This window comes from Pongo pygmaeus, chromosome 7, assembly GCF_028885625.2.
Source record: "Pongo pygmaeus isolate AG05252 chromosome 7, NHGRI_mPonPyg2-v2.0_pri, whole genome shotgun sequence".
NCBI lineage: Eukaryota > Metazoa > Chordata > Mammalia > Primates > Hominidae > Pongo > Pongo pygmaeus.
The window spans coordinates 150,989,252-151,008,317 of NC_072380.2; the positions used below are offsets into that span (position 1 = coordinate 150,989,252).

General features: G+C 41.7%; 1 protein-coding gene across 7 annotated transcripts in view; it reads right to left on the reverse strand.

Annotated features, from left to right (window-relative positions):
• Nucleotides 1-14,382: 14,382 nt before the first annotated feature.
• Nucleotides 14,383-19,066, reverse strand: part of FAM135B (family with sequence similarity 135 member B) — a 364,859-nt gene continuing 360,175 nt past the window's right edge. For 5 of the 7 annotated variants that reach the window (XM_054498894.2, XM_054498897.2, XM_054498895.2 and 2 more), the window contains one exon: nucleotides 14,410-17,162. In XM_054498894.2, the coding sequence (XP_054354869.1) occupies nucleotides 16,957-17,162 (206 nt within the window). In that variant the 3' untranslated portion in view covers nucleotides 14,410-16,956. Of the gene's footprint in view, nucleotides 17,163-19,066 lie in introns of all 7 variants that reach the window. The other 2 variants (XM_054498901.2, XM_054498898.2) reach the window with 1 other exon arrangement.

Here is a 19,066-nt window from a genome sequence, read left to right on the forward strand (position 1 = left end):
AACCCAGAACTGTCTATCTCTGGACCCTGAGAACCATCTCTTTGCAACATAATCGTCACAGAAGTACTGTCCCTTTCTCCCAGCCTCTGCTAGAAGGTGGGAGCCTGACTTTGGTGAGTGCATTGCTCCAAGTTGTTGGACTCCCTCCTGTCATAAGGTGAAAATGTTTACTTTTCTCGAATAAAATCAATTGACAAACACAGACGGCCCATGATCTCATTCACACTCCAGCACTTGAAGTCCTTCCTGCCTTTTGTTTCAGCAAAGTTCAGCTCTGACTGAGTCCTGGCCTCGCTCCTCTATTGCAATGGCCTTGAATAAACTCTTTCTTGCCTACTTAATTTGGTGCAAATTTTTTTTTGAAATTTTGATGATTTTTTAAAATAATTCTCACCAGAGAAGTTGTGGTTGTGCTGGGGATAAAGTCCACTGAGCTCCTTACTCATCATTCCAGAAGTTACTGGAATGATCCACTCTTGAGATGCAATGTGCACACTTGACTGAGGGAGTCTCCAAGGTTGTTTAAGCCCCTCCATCCTCAACGCCTAGCACAAAGTAGGTTCACAGTAGACAGTGAACGAATGAATAATAACAACACACACAATTCATGATCCAGACACTGTGCTGGGTTCTGGAGACTTAATGGTAAGCAAAAGAATCAGAGCTTACACCAAGCTGGGTCATGATTGTGGTCAGATCTCAGCAGAAATTTAGGTAATTTTCCCTAAGAGCAATGCGTAGCCATTAAAGATTTTTTTTTAATAGGAGGTGATGTTTTTCATGTATATCTTTAAATGATAAGTCTGTGAAATGAGCTTTTTTAAAAAATGCAAGCACAGATTTTATTTTCCCTTGATGTTCTGAGCCCAAGATCCATTTCCAATTACTCTGACTCATCTTTAATTACCATCCTCTACGCAGGCGGAGAGGCTACCTTGGGCCCCGTGGAGTGGGCAGAAGTGAGGGCAAGCTGGAAAAGGGCATGGGAAAGGAAACATGGCCAAAAGCCTTTTCCATTTCACTTATTGGAAAATATATTATTGGGGGAGATGAAGATGATATGAAGCCAAAAAGCAAATATTAACACTCAACCTACACGCCCAGGATTTAATGAGAATTAGTCTAACAACTGGTGTCAATTTAAAAGGACTTAGAGAGCCTACTGATTAAAATATGAGGAAAAGTCATTCTGTTCCTGAACCAGACATAAGTTTTGTTTTGTTTGTTTCAGTTTTTCTTTTTGGGGGGGGATATCATTTTTTTTTTTTTTTAATGAGATGGGTAGAGGAAAGGAGATTTGGGACAAAAGCAACCCCCAGCCTCCTGACAGAGAAGCAAGAGTACAAACCTCCTGGCTTAGAAGCTGTTAATAAATACCACACATATATACAAAGGGACGCAGGGAGCGGTGCTACCAGCATGGGGCTGGGAGCAAATCTCCTGGTATCCTGTAGGTTAGGTCACTGAATTGTGTGTCCTGGAGCAACTGAGGTGCCCTTCCTGAGCCTCAGTTTTCTCATTGGTAAAATAAAGTGATTGAACTGATGATTTTAAGGGGAACTACCAGCTCTAAAAACACCAATGTCTCTGTAGTCTAAGGAAAGAAGGAATTGATATTAGTGTTGCTGAACAGAGCAGATCTTCAGGAAACTTTAGTCAATTATTTTTACCTTTGGAAATAGTGAGTAGCAGGTCACTTCCCTCCAAGACCCTGCCATTTCTCTCTCTACACCCCATCTGTCAAATGACTATGCCTTTAATATTCTCTTTGGAATAAGCTAATTCATTTAACATAAAAGTAAATAAAGAGGAACAATGAAAAGATAACAGAGGGGAATTGAGGCTAGCAGTGTGGTATTTCTCTAAGAACAAAGACTTTGGGCCCAGACTCCCTGAAGTTAAATGCTGGTGTCCTGGTCTCCCTGTCAGCTGTGTGTTGTCGGCAAATTACTCTCCAAGTTTCTGTTTCTGCATCAATAAAATGGAAGTAATATTCATACATATTTCATGGGGTTTTGAGGACTATATGTCACGATGCCTGTGTTTAAAGAAATGGACTAAGAGAGTGAAACAAGAATAGTACTGACAGAAATGTTACTAGCAACAGGAGGCCCCATCCAGTGAGGAATCCAAGCTCTGGGGGATCAGGGTCAGTGGAGGAGAAGCAGAATACATTCTTTAAAACTAAAGTCCCTGCATGCTACCTTTGATCCACTTCAGCAAAGCACAAATCTCTTAGTGGTGTTGGTTATCTAACCATGTCTGGGCTGATGATTTGATAGGCACTGGGCCAGCAATTGCATGCACCAGGCATCCCACCGGAGACTATGGTATCCAACTGCCTTTGACTGGTAAGAGATGGGTTTATGGTGCTAAGTCAGCTTTCCACCATTGTCAGCAAGCTGTGTCACATGCATGGTGCCAGGCAGAGTTCTTAGCATGTAATAATATCAGTTTTTATAACTAATATCACTTAAAAATGTACACACAATAAAAACACTCAACACTAGATCATAGTTGTCCTTAGAATTATGCCATGTGCCCTGACAGTCCCCTGCTCTAGTGGCTGACATTCAGCCTGCTCCCATATGGCCATCAGCATTGACCCAGCAATGGTCAGACTGGTGCCATCCATCATGTCCTAAGCTTTTTGCATCCATTTGCTGTGCACTTTAGAGTTTTATTGCATATTAAGCATTTTATTGCATAAGCTCTGTAACATGTGGATTTGCGACCTATAATATCCATTCACTCGTCCTATTCCAGTTCAGAAAAGTGTGCTTATGATGCTCTTCCAATTTCCCATGCAGCCAGGACCCACCCCAAAGGCTCCCTCCTCCCTCAGCATAAGGCAGCCCTCGTCAATTCCCAGACGCATTCCTGCACACCTGTACCCGTGCCTTTGCACAGGCTGTTTGCTTTGCCTGCTCCTCCTCCCTCCGTCCTGTATCTGGAAAACTCTGGATCTTTGTTCACAATCCAGTGAAATCTCCCCCTCATTATAATTTCCCCACCCCACCTCCCCTAAGCATCATTGCTCATTGCCTCTATATCCCTAGAGCTCTTTGCACATTATATCACCTTGCATTATCTTTGGGTCCCAGTTTCTCTACAGGAATAATGGGAAAGTAACAAAGAAGCATTCATATTTACAGAATAGCTCAAGAGGCAAGAATGTCAACAATGTTTCACACATGTAAAGACTTTGGAGTCTTGTCTGAGTAGGGAATGATGTTCAGGGGAGTCTGGAGGGCGTCCTCCTAAGGCACAGTAGTTTTCTGAGTCTGCAGATGGAGACTCCAGTTCCCTCAAGCGGGAGTGGAGACAGGGGAAGGGGTTATAACATGTCTGTTTACACAAGCATAAAACTGTTGCTTACCCATCCTCAGTGTTAATACAATGCCAAGCTGGCAACTGTTTTGCAAAGTTGACAGAGCTGTCTGTGAGGTTTGAATGAAATAGTATTTTACACAATATTTTTAATGGGCAGGGGGGGCATTGCAGACCTAAAAGGGGTAGATTTGGGGGATAAATTTGCCTTACTTGCTTATTTCTATGCAAATGTCTGTCTTTTTTCATTCTCTGATTCTGTCCATGATCTTGGAGCAACTGGATCAGGCAATCTTAGCACCCCTCTGTGAATCCCATGGGGACAGATTAGCAGAGGCCTCCAAGAGAAAAGTAAAGGACAAAGGGGGCCGAGGTCATCGGCTAAGAAATGTGGATCTGGGTTTCCCTGAAACCGCGTAAGATACACAGGGTAGACAGAGTTATTGCTACTGTTTTATAGATGAGAAAAGTGAAGAAAGGTTGATTTAGAGGGGTTGATCAATAATATTATTGGGACCAGCATGGTGTGGACTGTGACACAGATAAAGAATATTACAGAGAAGAGAGAGGAAAAAAGAATTCCAATTCTGGTCAGCTGGGAGAACTTCCTGGAGTACATAGTATAACAAAAATCAGTCACTCTTCTTCATTTATTGTTTGTTGTCAATGTATAACTCCCTCACTAGAATATAAGTTTCATCAAAGCAGGGATCTTGCCTGTTTGGGCAACCGATCGTCTCAAGTGCTTATAACACAGCCTGGGACATTACAGATTCTCAATAAATATTTGTTTATTGAAAGAATAAATGGTTCCCACAGATCTCCTGTGGATTACATCATTGCCCCTACAGATAGCAACAGAGTTCTCTTTAAATGCAACCATTGAATAACATCTTTCAGAGGAGAACCTGCACATCTCTTTCTAAGAAGGCAACTTTCTAGCTGATAACTGAATAAAAAGCCAGAATCAGGTAAGGGGGGCATGCCATTCCTACACGGAGTCCCATTCCTAGACCGATGGCTGGCACACAATATCCCTCAGTAACAGTTTGAGGATTAAACTGGAATAAATTCATTCATCATGCTAATGCTAGCTAAAAATTCTAAGACATCATGCTGCACCTCGCTGATTCTAACTTCTTAACTTCCATGCTCCTCTCTTGTATCCAAAGAACAAATCCCAAATGATACAGTTTGGCTGTGTCCCCACCCAAATCTCATCTTGAATTGTAGCCCCCATAATTCCCACATGTTGTGGGAGGTAATTGAATCAAGGGGGTGGTTTCCCCCATGCTGTTCTCGTGGTAGTGAATAAGTCTCATAAGATATGACAGTTTTCTAAATGGGAGTTTCCCTGCACAAAGCTCTCTTGCCTGCCATCCGTGCCTTTCCTCCTCATCTGCTTTCCACCATGATTGTGAGGCCTCCCCAGCCATGTGTAACTGTAAGTCAATTAAACCTCTTTCCTTTATCAATTACCCAGTCCCGGTATGCCTTTATTAGCAGTGTAAGAACGGACTAATACACCATCTTCTCTTTTTCTGGCTCAAATTCCAAGCAGAGAGCATTAGGAAGAGGAGCTCCAGTCCTCTAAGCTTCCGTGAGCGTTCCGCTATTTGCTGGGCTTTGGGCGCCCTCTGCAGGCCCTGTGAATTCCTGTCTCTGCCCCAGGCATAAAACCCAGGGAGGCGTCTCCCTGTAGGCTACATTTCCAGCCATAGGCTGCAATAGTGTTTCCATTGGGTGGAAGAGGTGGATAATCAGACAGCACTGGAGAGGATCCCTGTGCTTAGTTAGACAGAACCAGTTCAAGACGGATGCTTCGGGTAGGGAGGTGGGGGTGTGCTCTAGCAAAAAGGAACTCGGGCTTAGGGATTTGTTAGCCAATATTCACTTACTGTGAGTCAGATACGTTTTCGTTCATTCATTCATCATCGAATTTTTAATAGGGGCCTACTAAGTGCCAGGGCACTGGAATTCAGAAGTGGAAAGCAGGCCACAAAAACAAAACAAACCGCCTGCCTTCATGGAGCAGGCACCCTAGAGAGCAAAGACCAACAACCAATAAGATGAATAAGACAGGTAGTAAGGTGGACGGTGGTAAATGCCAAGGAGAAAAGATGAAGTGGAAAGAAGGCTCTGAAGCTTCTGTGGCAGAGATGGGGAGCAGTGAGATGTTTTATCAGAGGTTCAGCAAAATCCTGGCTGAGAAGGACTGTGAAATGAAGATCAGAATACAGAGAAGGAGTGTGCCTTGCAGCTCCCTGGAGAAGGAGCATCCAGGAGAGGGAACTGCCATGAAAATGCCTTGAGGCAGTAGCATGCTCACGTGCTCAAGGACCAGCAAACAAACTGCATGCCTGGACAGGAGAAGATGAAGAGGAAGTAGGAGGGCACGGGAGAGTAAAGTAGATTAGGTGGGAGAAGTTACAAGGGGTCAGTTGAATCCAGGTCTTGCTGACAATGATGTGGGGAAGATGAAGAGCCTCAGAGACCAACCCAAGCTCCAATGTGAACTCCAGTTGCTGGAGCACAATCCCCTCAGCTGTAAGATGTGGATCACGACACTGGCTTGTAGGATTAAGAAAGTGCCTGGCCTGCTGTCTTGAACCTCTTTGCCCCTGCACACATCCCTGCATGTCACATTTACTCAGTGACTTAAGGATTTCTACAACAGAAGGCCTGAGGCAAATTGTGGAATTGGTTCAAAGTGTCCCCCACATCTGCCCTCCATGCACTCGGTGCTTAGGGCCCTCCTACTTCCCCATCAAAACCTACTGTCCTTCCCTGGGGATGCTGTTTGTAGGCAGCAGCCTCTATAAAAGTAACTTCAACTGCATCTCCATGAACATTTGAATGGAAAACACTACTAGACCTAGAGAGAAGATTGGAGAGGGAATGCTGGTGTTGTCCATTTACTGGTAACACAATCCTGGTCAAACACTTAAACTCTGCACCTCACCCATCAGATGGGCTTGGCTCAGAGAGCTTGGTAAGGACCTAAGAGGAGAATCGGCACATGCATCATTTGTCACCTGTGATAACAGCACAGTGTGTCTTTACCCAGCACTTTATACATCAATTTCAGGTTCTGTAGACTCTCAAAATATTTGGATAAGATTAGAGCCACCTTTAAGTCTTTTTGTCCGTAACCGTCTTGGAAATAGGGGGTTAATTTCCTAAGCTTTCCTGAATCTCCGATTGTGTCCGTCTAAATTTGGGGAAACAATATTTGCCTTCTCTATTTCACAAACCAGACTGAAATACGTATGTAAAAGGCTTTAAAAAGAAAAGTTAAAACGGGTAAGTATATGTGTTTAAGCAGATAGTTTGAGCTAACACCTTTTACTCCAATTTACATGATTTTGAACTCTCCTTGTTCGAGAACCCTACATATCACTCAGATGCAAAATCCTTGGTGCCACTGAGAAGACACAGGACTATGGTTTCTCATGATCACACAGAGACGGAAGTTAAGGATCTAAGGGAGTTGCAGGGGCCAGTCACCTCATTGCCCCCTCTGCAGTCGGAGCCACCTCTCACTAGCTCCCAGCTTCCACTTGGTGACTCAGACACACGTTCAGACTGATTACCTTTTGCTCCTCCTACTACACAAACTTGATGCTCTCTGCATTCCCCAGTTTAGCTTCTGGAGATACCCTTAAGAGTGTGGCCAGTTTTCTCCATTCCTGTTCTACCTGTCTGTCTATCACAGGTCATTGAACGGTCTGTGGAAGCTCTGCGCATGGCTGTTATCCATCCCTGGTCCTATGAGCTACAGTCAGTGGAGGTAGGGTCAAGTGATGTAGACACCATGCCACAAGGACAAACAGAATAGCCCAGGGCCTCCTTTCCCAGCAGGGGTTGTAATCATGGGTGGTTTCTATTGGAAATGGGCAGTGGACAGATGCTTATCACGACTGGCCTTTCAGGACAGCAGGAAACAATGTATTAGACATTCCCATTGCGTGCTTCTTCCAGTCAACTAGACACATTCAGCAAAGCCACTATCTAGAGACAAGAGCCTATTCTTCCAGGTGCACTTTGGATGAGCAGCTTTGATTGTTAGAAACTCCGAGTAATCGGGGTGCACTGAATATAGAGATGAAGACCAGGTCTTTAGTTTACTAAATGACACATCCCATTCCGTGACCCAATCCTCCAAGGGTCCGGTTAGGAGTTCTCTCCTATTCTGTCAGCCACTCCAGGATACCCCAGGTCCTTTCTTTATATATATATACATATTTATATTTATTATACTTTAAGTTCTAGGGTACATGTGCACAATGTGCAGGTTTGTTACGTATGTATACATGTGCCATGTTGGTGTGCTGCACCCATTAACTCGTCATTTACATTAGGTATATCTCCTAATGCTATCCCTCCCCCTCCCCCCACCTCACAACAGGCTCCGGCGTGTGATGTTCCTCTTCCTGTGTCCAAGTGTTCTCATTGTTCAATTCCCACCTATGAGTGAGAACATGCGGTGTTTGGTTTTTGTCCTTGCAATTGTTTGCTGAGAATGATGGTTTCCAGCTTCATCCATGTCCCTACAAAGGACATGAACTCATCATTTTTTATGGCTGCATAGTATTCCATGTTGTATATGTGCCATATTTTCTTAATCCAGTCTATCATTGTTGGACATTTGGGTTGGTTCCAAGTCTTTGCTACCAGTTAGAATGGCGATCATTAAAAAGTCAGGATACCCCAGGTCCTTTCTAAAGGGTGCCTCCCAAAAATAACAGCCATGTGCCATGTATCCTCTGACGAAATGTTGAAATAACTCCTTCAGCAATGACTGCACTCCTAGAGTGGCTACTGTGCATTCCATAAACACAAAGTCTTGGCAAAAGAAAGTCAAAGGATTTTCTTTTATTATTGTTGTTTGTCATTAATATACATCACAAGTCACACAAAATGCCAACCAAAAAACAAATGTAGAAAAGTAGTAGAATTGTATTGGCACTAATGACTTTGTAATTACTATGGTGGCTGTTTTACAGACAATTTGCAAGAGTGCAGGAGATTGTAATTATTGTATACAGATATTGTCACCAGAATAGATACACATTAGGATTCACAGTGGCATCAAGCTGTACATTCAGTTTCTTTTTCAGATAAAGAGACTATGACAAAAGACCCTTCCTCTCTTTGCCTTCTACAATGTAGGAAGTCACATTTGAAAATAAAAATAATAGAAGAGAAATTACAGAGCCCTGCCCTGTGTGATCAATAAACAGAAGCCACAGGCTGGTCACCTTGGCCAAGTCTAAGCATGGGCATGCTTATGGATACTATTGGTGTGCCTTTTATTTATTCAATAACCTGGCTTTGTCTATTAATTTGGAAAAATGTAAAGGCTGTTTACTGAGTATCCAGACTTTGTATTACAGACAGGAGGAGGTGCTTCTTGACGTACTGGTTTGTAATCTGCCCCTGTCACCTTCTCTTTTTATACATTCCCTATCTTGGCACTGATCTAGGGATGGTGGCCCAATGGAGCATTGAAATCCTACACGAATGGCATGGCTGATGTCATGGCAGCATCGCATCTGGACTGGATTTCTGCTTCCAGACCCAGATGAGAAGCCAAAACCCCAATACCAGGGATGTGATTTGCTTTTATCGATATCAGGATGATATTAGTCTCAATGTTTCCCACTTGCTCTCTTGCCTCATTAATCTATCCTGCACTATGAATGCAGCCATCCTCTCCCCCAACTAGATTATAAATTCTTGAATAGCAAAGTCACATCTAATTAATTTCTGTAACCACCAATGCTTAGCACAGAGCTAAGCAGAGACTAAACATTTTAAAAACTAAACGTATTTAATATGAGTTATGGGAAAATTGTAAATGAAAATCAAATCACAGACTTTCATGTTAAGTTGTATGTAGAGAAGATAGTATTTGGGGATCAAGTGAAGTGCACTATTTAAAAGGAAATATATATGTGTATGTGTGTATATATATATGTGCAAAGATATAGGAATAGGTTATCAGACACACCTTGATTATTATTCAATTTTCTTTCTCAGGGCAAGAAAAATAAGCAGGGTATTTTGCCATATGCAATAAGTTTAACCTTGGGCTGAAGGACATTTCAATATGTCTGCAGTTTGATGCAATACAAAGGATTCTGAGTGACATTTACAGAATTAAATCTTTCAAACACTTTAAATTAGATATAATACTGCTCTCAGCTATGTGTCAAGTTGCAGCCTTTCCTCAACTCTCAACAATAGTGTACAATATACCCTAAACAGAAAAATAGTTTTATGACATAGATCATTCAATAATGCACTGAATTGACCTGAAAACGTCCAGTCTGGAAGCTTGTGGAGTCACAGTGGAATGTTCTGATGGAAGCTTAAGGCTAAAGTTTCAAACCAAGTAATCTTCCTGAAGCCATCATATATGAATCACCTTAAAGTCATGTAAGAAATCTCTTAATGTGTTTATTTCAAAGATACTTCCCTATAACCAACCTTTTGCTATAAAACATTCCCAAGCCACTCCCCAAGCTTTTCAATGCTCACTCTGTAAAAGGCATTGTTCCAGATCTCTACTTTTCCTATATTGTTTGCACCCCTGAGCTACCTTTCAATTAGGTATTTCCAAGCCTTTCCAAGGAAACTGAGGCCTAAAGATAGAATGATGCTTCCCACTACACAAAATTCCACTGTGATGTCTGAAGAAACTCCTCTTCTCTTGCAAATTCAGAAGCTTAGAGAGTAAACACGAGCCAACGTCAAACTCTGCATTAGCAACAGTTGCTGTGGATGACATGAGGGGCTGGAAAGAAAGCATGAGCTTTCAAGGGACTGACCCTTTCAGCAAAGACGTATTGACCACCCACTCTGTGCCAGGCAGCGTGTGCAGGATCACGTGCACTGGAAGAATTAGACATGGTTTCTGCCCTTGAGGAAAAAATATTCATATGTGAGAGATCTATAGAGACACAGATAAAAATGTGATGAGAAATGAGAAAAGAGTGGGCTTATGGAAACGTGAGAAAACCTAGCTCTGATGGCAAGGCACTGAGCTCAGATTCATCCAGAAGCAGGAATCTGCAATCTAGGAACCATTTATTATAGATTCAAACCCTACGGTAAAGGGAATGAATCATGGATGAATATGATCAGCCACTGCAACGTGAGAGTTGCAGAAGGAGATAATGTATGGAAGTAAGAACATGGCCTGGGACAGCTGTGGAAAGAAAGGTGTGTGGTGTTGGAAAAGGAACTCTAGGTTACTAGGAGAAAAGAGAATCTTGAGAAACATAGATGATCCGCAAAGAATGCAACAGTTCATACAATTACACTATTGACAATGCTTTATAAAACTACCTTTGTCACTAAGTATTTCTTGCTGTTTAATTTATTGGTTACGTAGATGTCTCATATAAGAATATATTATAATAGAAGGTTCAAAAGCTTATGGTTTAGGAGATGTGGACTTGAACTCTGGCTTTGATTTTCACAAGACATGTGACTTTTACAGTTAAGTAACTCTCTGGGTTGGAAAAATCATAGAATAAAAGATAAAATGAAGGCTGGAAGTTCAAATCTTGACTCTACCACTGCTAAACTGTGTAATTGTAGGCAAGTTACTTGACTTCTCCCAACATCATTTATACGTTGTGTGAGATTAAATGAAACCACATATGCAAAAATCTAGCCAACAAATTTGAATATTGTAAATTATTTCCATTTTTTTCTTCTTCATTTGTTAAAAGTTAGATGGACAAGAGTCCACGTTTGTTTTAGTTGTAGAAGTTTCTGATTCTGTGATGACACGAAGTTTGAGGTTTGAGGACTGTTTTTTTAAAGTCCTGTAATCACAACTACATCTACGAAACAATAATACACACAGTCTTTATAATTTGGTCATAAAGAGATCAAATATAGAGAAATAACCCGGTTTAATGATTCACAAAACACTATTCAGCAACACCCATACATTTACATTTGATCTAAAAGCTCAGTTCTATATATTCTGCTCTTTCTTTTGTGTAACAGAAGTAACTGGGATCCTTTTCCCAAAAATTAAAAATGGATTATTACAGGGTTTGTGCACTGAAAACTCTGTATTATTGCATACCATATTATTTCCATTCAACATAAAAAGTGCTGGGGAGAGTTCCACTTTTCCGAATTGTCCATAGTGTTTTCTACTGAAACTTAATTAACATCACACATAATTGCCCAGGTGCCATGGAAAATCAAGCTAGAAACAAGTAAAGAAAAAGTAAAATTGATAAATAAAGGAGGAAAGGGAGGAAAATGCACAGAAATCCGGAGAAACCCACCTTAAAGACTTTGAAAAATCTCCATGGTGGTTTCTCTTCATTTAGAAAGTATATGTGTGTGTGCATGTGTGTGCGTCTATACACAATATTGTATATAATGTCACCACAATGACCGTGCTTTGTCATATATAGATCAAGACCTGTCTGGTCGAGTGAAGCTGGAAATGCACAGTTCAGGATATAGACGTCAGATACAGTCTATATGAAGCAGCCCATTTTTCCTCTTCCAATTCTGATATTCACTATTTTAGACACCAACAGTTAAAAGTAAAACACGGCCGGGTGCAGTGGCTCACGCCTGTAATCCCACCAGTTTGGAAGACCAAGGCGGGCAGATTGCCTGAGCTCAGGAGTTTGCGACCAGCCTGGGAAACAAGGTGAAACCTGGTCTCTACTAAAAATACAAAAATTAGCCAGGCGTGGTGGCGTATGCCTGTAGTCCCAGCTACTCAGGACGCTGAGGCAGGAGAATCACTTGAACCCGGGAGGCGGAGGTTGCAGTGAGCCAAGATCGTGCCACTGCACACTAGCCTGGTGACAGAGTGAGACTCCATCTCAAAAAAAAAAAAAAAAAAAAAAGTAAAACACTAAGTTTTATCGTTACCCCAGATCCTTCTAGTGTTTAGGATGATATGATTTCCTAGCACAGTACCCAACACAAAATAGATGTTCAATAAAACATGTAACAAATAAGTGAGTGAACAATTGAAAAAAAAATGATCCAGATGCTAGCGTGTAATGCTATATTGGGATGGGTGCCTTGCAAGAAAATTAACAGAAAGCGTAATTGTTGTTCTATGTGTTCTTTGCCATGACCACACTTCTTTTTTCTTACAGGAACCCCACAAGTGTCCCTAGTAGCCCTGGTTATTTCTAATGCTCAGAAATATATGCTGTGAAACCAAAGCTAATGGCATGGGGAAAAAGAAGTAGCAATTACATTCAGGAGCTTGCAAATACCTGAATGCAAGCTTTCAAATCAGTAGCCAGGTGTGTAGAGACAGATGCCATCATCTTACACAGTGAGAGCCAACTGAACACTTGTTCACCTCCTAGCACTTTTAAAGGCTATTTTTCTTCTTTACAGAAACACCTTGGTTATGTGCTATTATTTATAGTGTGTTCTTTGCCATTCACGTACTACATGGGTGATCTCCCTATTGGTTTCTCCCAAAGCTCCTTCTGGACATGGCCTTGGCCACACTCACTGTGCCTATAACTTTCTGCTCTCTGTCTACTTTCCCCTTGCATGTATACCCTCCATCAGGATGGGGTGATTATTTAATTTTAGCTTTACGACCAACACCTGGCTTGTGCCAGGCTATTAGGAAACATCTGTGGCCGAAGGAAGGACTATAGTTTTGACTAAGTTATCCCAAGCTTGTGGGGGCTGCAGACTGCTTAACTGTCAGCTGAGGATTGAATAACTTTCTTTATAAAATTTTTATGATCAAAAGCAGCTTGTGTGATCACCTTAAATACCAATATAAGAATTTCGCTTGATTGCTTCCATGCATTAAAAAAAAAAAAAAAAATTTAACCAAATGACTATTCCCTCTTCTTTGCCTGTTTATATAATGCCATTTGTTACAGTTTTTCTCCATGAGAAGCCCAGCAGACATGTCTACCATGCTTCTCAAAGGAAAATTTCAGAAATGAGTGATGGTGGAGGATGTGGCTGGACTTCTCCCAAGACAGGAGGGATCAGATCTCTAGCAGAGGGTGAAGCATGGAAAGACACATGATGGCAGGGGCAAGCCTTGGTCTCCCAGGGGCTCTCATTACCAAGTGGAAATTGTCCTGCTAGTGTTAACAATGGAAATTTCCTCCTGATAGAAGAAGAAAATCCTGCATGGCAGCTGATTTCTCACACCTCTGTTTTGCTACTTTTGTGCTCAAACATATTCTCCATCTACCTTTGCAGTGGTCAAAGGTTCCCAGCCCTCAGCTCTCACCTGAAGCCCTTTGCTCATTCTGTACCTCTTGGAGGGATCCACATAACCCACCTTCACCGAGCCGGCTCCTACTCAGCCTTCGGGTCTCGGCTTAGACACCAAGCCCTCCCAAAGGCCTTTCCTGACTATCTCTACCCCACATCCCTGCTGTAGGTGGATGCCTCTGCTCTGAGCACACACAGAACCATACCCCTTCTGTGGGGCCACCCACTTCGATTTCCCATTTGATCAGCTGTGTTCCTTGCTAGATGGTGAGCTACTGAATTTTACCAATGCATCCCTGGCACAGAGTAGGTCCTCAAGACAAACTCGCCAGATGAATGAATGAATGATATAATGGAAGAGTGCACACTGGGGTGATGGGCTGTGCAAGGTAAATAGTCTCACCTTTCAAATCTCACTCTCAACGCTTCCTCCCTGGCCTTCCCCAGGCAGTAAGGAGTGGATACCTAGGACCAAGGAGCACCAGCCCCAGCCTTCCTTAGCGCTTTTGTTATATCCCATTGTGATGATAAGACCAGATCTCCCTCGAGCTCCTCATCAGCATGGACTGTGCATTTTACCTCTGTGCTCCCATCTGGCACAGATGGATGGAAGCTGCTCAGTAGATACCTGTGAATTGTAGAAGCCAACAGGGGGCTTTTCTGTCTTCACCTTCTCTCAGGTTCATAGCACTCCCCCTGCTTTCAAACTGCCATTGGGGTATTTGTTTTGCTACAAGATGACTTTGGGTTCATATCTGCTTTCCTGGATTTATTTGGCTTATAAACAACAAATTCCAATTAATCTCAATATTGGGCATTTTTATTTCTAACTCATTTTGGGAAACAACAAATCACAAAAACAAAAACAAAAATTACGCAGAGAATGAAGACATATAAGACCATTATCTTGGCAGGCATTTTGTTTATAATTTTTACAATCAATAATAGAATGTCCCTGTTTTACATAATATATATTTATATATATTTTATGTATATATATTTATATATTCGATATCTATATTTCAATAGAAAGAGACATAAAAAAGCCTTTTCAAATGAGGCATGACACGCAACGCTCAACACTCTTATTTACAATATAGAGATGTACTTTCTACACAATTATAATAGATGCTCAGAGGCCAGAGAGGGTTTACAAAGACAGCAGAGCACCCCTATAAAAAAGAGGTGCACCATGCAGCTGGACGTTTATTGCCATTAGTTCTCACTATGTCCAGACAGCATATTGAAGTTAAAAATGGCATATGGTTATTGGAGAAGATGATGATCATCAGATTCATCCCGGCTCCATAACCGCGGGCTACACAGTCTTTCAAAGGACCAGGGAATGACGAACATTGCTCATGAAAATTGGAAACGCAACATGAAATGCACTCATCAGAGGGACAGGGCCCATCATTTGGCCAGAAAGGAGAAGCTGCTACCAACTTATGGTTCTGTACTGAGCATGGGCACTTGCCTAGGTCAGGAAACACAATATCATGTGCTGCACCACTAGGGAACAAATGTCTCCCAGGTTACAGAGCAAATACAGCACTCCTCATGAAGAACCAGAGTCTATGCCCAGCTCTGACTCGGGAGCTCAGACAAAAATTCCCGGTGGAAAGTGACCAGAGGACTCAGTGAACCCATATGCATTACGACCACGATATAACAAGAATTTAGAAAGGACTCACTGAGAAACCCTAAATCCATTGTGTGGAAGTCTGCCTTTGCAAGACATTCAACTCTCCCTCAACGACCCTCTCTTTCTTAAACAGAATACCACATGTCTACACTCCTGCAAAGCTACCCACCTGGACTCATTCCCATGGTCTGCTTTTATTTTTCAAAGTCACATTGTTAATATAAGAGGATCTAAAATTCTAGATGAGCTTAGATTTATTTGGTTTTGTTACCATGGCATCAGTGACCTAGAGTCATGGTCTAGGTGCTGAGAACCCTGGTCCTAGATGCGTTTCCACACTTCAGAAGGGATTTTTGCAGAAGCAGGAGTTTTCATCTCCAAAAGATGAGGCTCCTGTCTTATTTACCCCTACTGTCCAGGTTCATTCATCTCTTCCATACAACTAAATGAATCTTTAGGCTTCCTTTAGCCCGTACAACATACTCAGTCTTTGAGACCTGACTATTAAACATCCTGGTAATTTTCAAAACTCACCTTTGAGTCACTTACCAATAACAGCTTACGTTGAGTCTTCAGTCTGGTTGTTCTCCTCCTATCTGATCTCACTTTTGTCCCTGTCATCTATTGGTTTTTATCAATGCAGTGACCTTTCCTAGCCCTTTATTTTCCTAAGGCAAGAAGACATTTCTATTGAAAGATAGCCAGCACCCTTCTTAGAGCTCCCCTGAGGTTTTAATCCAGCACTCCTCCATTTAGATGTTTTCCTCCTTCCATGGAGAGGAGAAGCAGCTGGCCATGTTAATGGTTTTAATTTTTTACAATTGCATCAAATGCTAACATAGCATGTCTTTGGAAGTGTATCAGCAGGAGCTTCACACGTGTGTGCATTCATCTCAGTGCCCCCTTCTGCTAGGTTAGTCTCACTCAATGTTCCCTACTACAGACAAAGATGTAAGCAATCACTAAAATAATTTGTGGATCAGGGCTCTGCATAGAAGAAGTCTGGGGAAGTAGGTGGAGCAACTATTCATAGTTTGGTATGTTCCTAGAGCCAAGTTTCTTTGTAACAAACTTGTATTTACCAATAGTGTCAGCTTTATCCCTCTTTACCTTAAGTCACCCTGCTCACTGCTGTTATGAAATAAAACTGGGATTTGTAACACATTCCTTGCTCCCTTGTTTAGAAAACATGAAGAGAGAATATGAATATGGGCATCACATTTTCTTGAACAACTGACACATTTGAATCTATTGAGGATTCTATTTACACAAATATGTTCCACTTCTGCACAGAGGTTAACCTGAGTTCTGAAATGCTTGTGTGCACTTAATCAGAAATGATAAAGCTATAAGCTAGTAACATATTGGGCAAGTCTAGTTAAATTGGAGTAATCTCTCAGTAAGCCAGTAGTGGCTAGCAAGGGGAGCTCACCAACTCCCAAGTATTCTGTTTATTCTCTCATATTTTTCCTAGAAAACATCTTGAATGACACTCCAGGTAACTATACAAATTCAAGCAAAGTTTGTTGTCATTTAGTCTATTTGCTCAGCTTTCTCGAGTCTCCAAAACGAAAGCACCTCTCATGTCAGGTTCCACCCGAGCCTCCATCCCCCAATGCTGTTCCCTTGGAGCTTCATTCTGAAATGGTGAGGTCTGTAAAAGCAGGTCTCAGCTAAAGCTCTCCACCGATCATAAGCATTACCAAAGACCTGCTCCCTCAAAGCCACTACTTGAAGTAGTTGAGTCCTGCCACCAAGAAAAACTTCTCCAGGAAGAGTTCTGAATCCAGCACAGCGATGTGAGCGGCTCGGCCGATCAGGGTGTTGGCAGTGTTGGGCAGGGCGTGGAACACGTTGTGTCGGATTAAAGTGCAGTCCTTGGCTTCAACCAGAGGGCCCAGGAGGTTGTTGATCATTTCTGCATAAACTGGCCCTGTAAAGGGGGGAAGAAGGACATGAAGCTGGTGCAGAAATTAGCAGTGGAATCTAGAGAACATCACTGGATGTGTGTCGAAATTCTGTTCCTGGGCAGACCTGTCATACAGCAGTTTCCAACCTCTTCCTAATGTTAGTGAAAGAAATATGAAATAAAATCAAAGTTCTCTTTTTCTAGTCAGATTACAATAGCCAGAAGTCAGAAGGGGATTCCTAATAGCGGCTTTATGAACCCATGCACCAGAAGTTATGACAGCCGTGTTCGTGTTCTCAATAATAGCTGTGCCTCCCAGCAGGGTAGCAGAGAAGGAGGCCTACACCAGAGAGGACCCTCAGAGTTTCAAGTTCTATTTCAGGGGATCTTGGGGGTTGGAAACACAGCTCAATAGAGAACTGGAAGCAGACATTTTCTGATGTCATGCATAATGCAAGCCACGTGGTATTTCACCCGACTCCTCTGATTCCAAAGAAGGAGAATGCAGTTTTCTTTATGTTGGTTTGTTTTGTTTTTACAATTGTTAGTCTGAATTGACTGTTTCCACCTGAAAGTGACACAGTTGCAATTTTGCATCAGGCCATGGAGGTCTCGGAGCCATGCAGTGCAGTTGAATTGCTGAACAATAGATAAATTTGCACACCTGGATCTACGATTTGTATCTCCTAGCCCTGTGTTCTTCTTTTCTGAAAAACTGTTTGTGACAACTTTTATATCATTGACAGACACCTTCTGGAATGATCCTGAGAGCTGGGATATTTTACTTTTGACCAACTGGGGAGATAGTAATTGGAAGTTGTAAGTCAGGTAAGCTTCTGGGTACCCACTCCAAACAACTGGGTCTGTTTTACAAAGCCAGTAGAGCAGTCACTTTGGGTGATGAAAGAGAGCTTATTCTGAGTTTAACAGTCCACAGCCTCACTCTGGACACTCCCTCATGCCACGTGAAGGAACTCACACCGTTTTCCTTTTCCCTCCAGTTATCGGCAGGGGAGAGTACTTAGAGGTCTGCTTTCCCAGACTGGGATGGACAGCTGGACTCCCCATCATGCAGGGGGTATGTATTTGGGGGTGTTTCTTTTCCCCCCTCTTCTTGGGGTCTTGGTAGGAGCTTTGAGGTAAAGGGATTGAAACGTGAAATTGAAATAATTAGGGATTTCATTGTAGCCATGTCAATTCAGCTAAAAAGAATTTGGGGTTAAAACAAATGGTATGGTCATTCCCAAGAGCCCATTAATGTCTTAGAGTAGCGGTCATTACAACAGGCAATAATATGATATGAGGTTATGTCACAGTAATTTTATGCATGAAATAGTCTTTCCAAGGGAGAATGCAGGTCAGCCAAAATTCAGCATCAGAGGAATAGTTAAGTAAACCATGCTTTGTGGGCTAAACAATTCTGTGCTCCTTTAAAATGATGTTGATGAACATTACATAATCATATTTTTAAATGACATATGTGAATATTATGTAATAACAAGAATAATAAATGTTGCCAATAAATGGAAATAGAAGCATATATTGTTACACAAATACCATAATTTGTTTAAATTGTATACACAATAAAGGTCAGAAGGTCATTTATTTAAAGAAAAAAGTCACTCAAAATGTAGTGATTACTCAACCAGATCATTTTCTGTTGAGACCTTGATTGGCTTCATAAGCCCTGGAGGCAATCATCGGTATATTTTTTAACGTATATAGCAAACTCTTACATGTTTTCTCAAATACAGCACTGTTTTTAAATTGATGGACTTTTGGCATAGGAGCAAATTATCTACATGACAATGTAGAGAATAAATTGGAAGGTTACGTGAAGTCAGAGAGGTTGAGAGGTATTTTATTTCAGAATTTTTGAAAAATAAAAATATTGGTACTTCTTCCAGAAAAAAAAAAGTGATAATCAC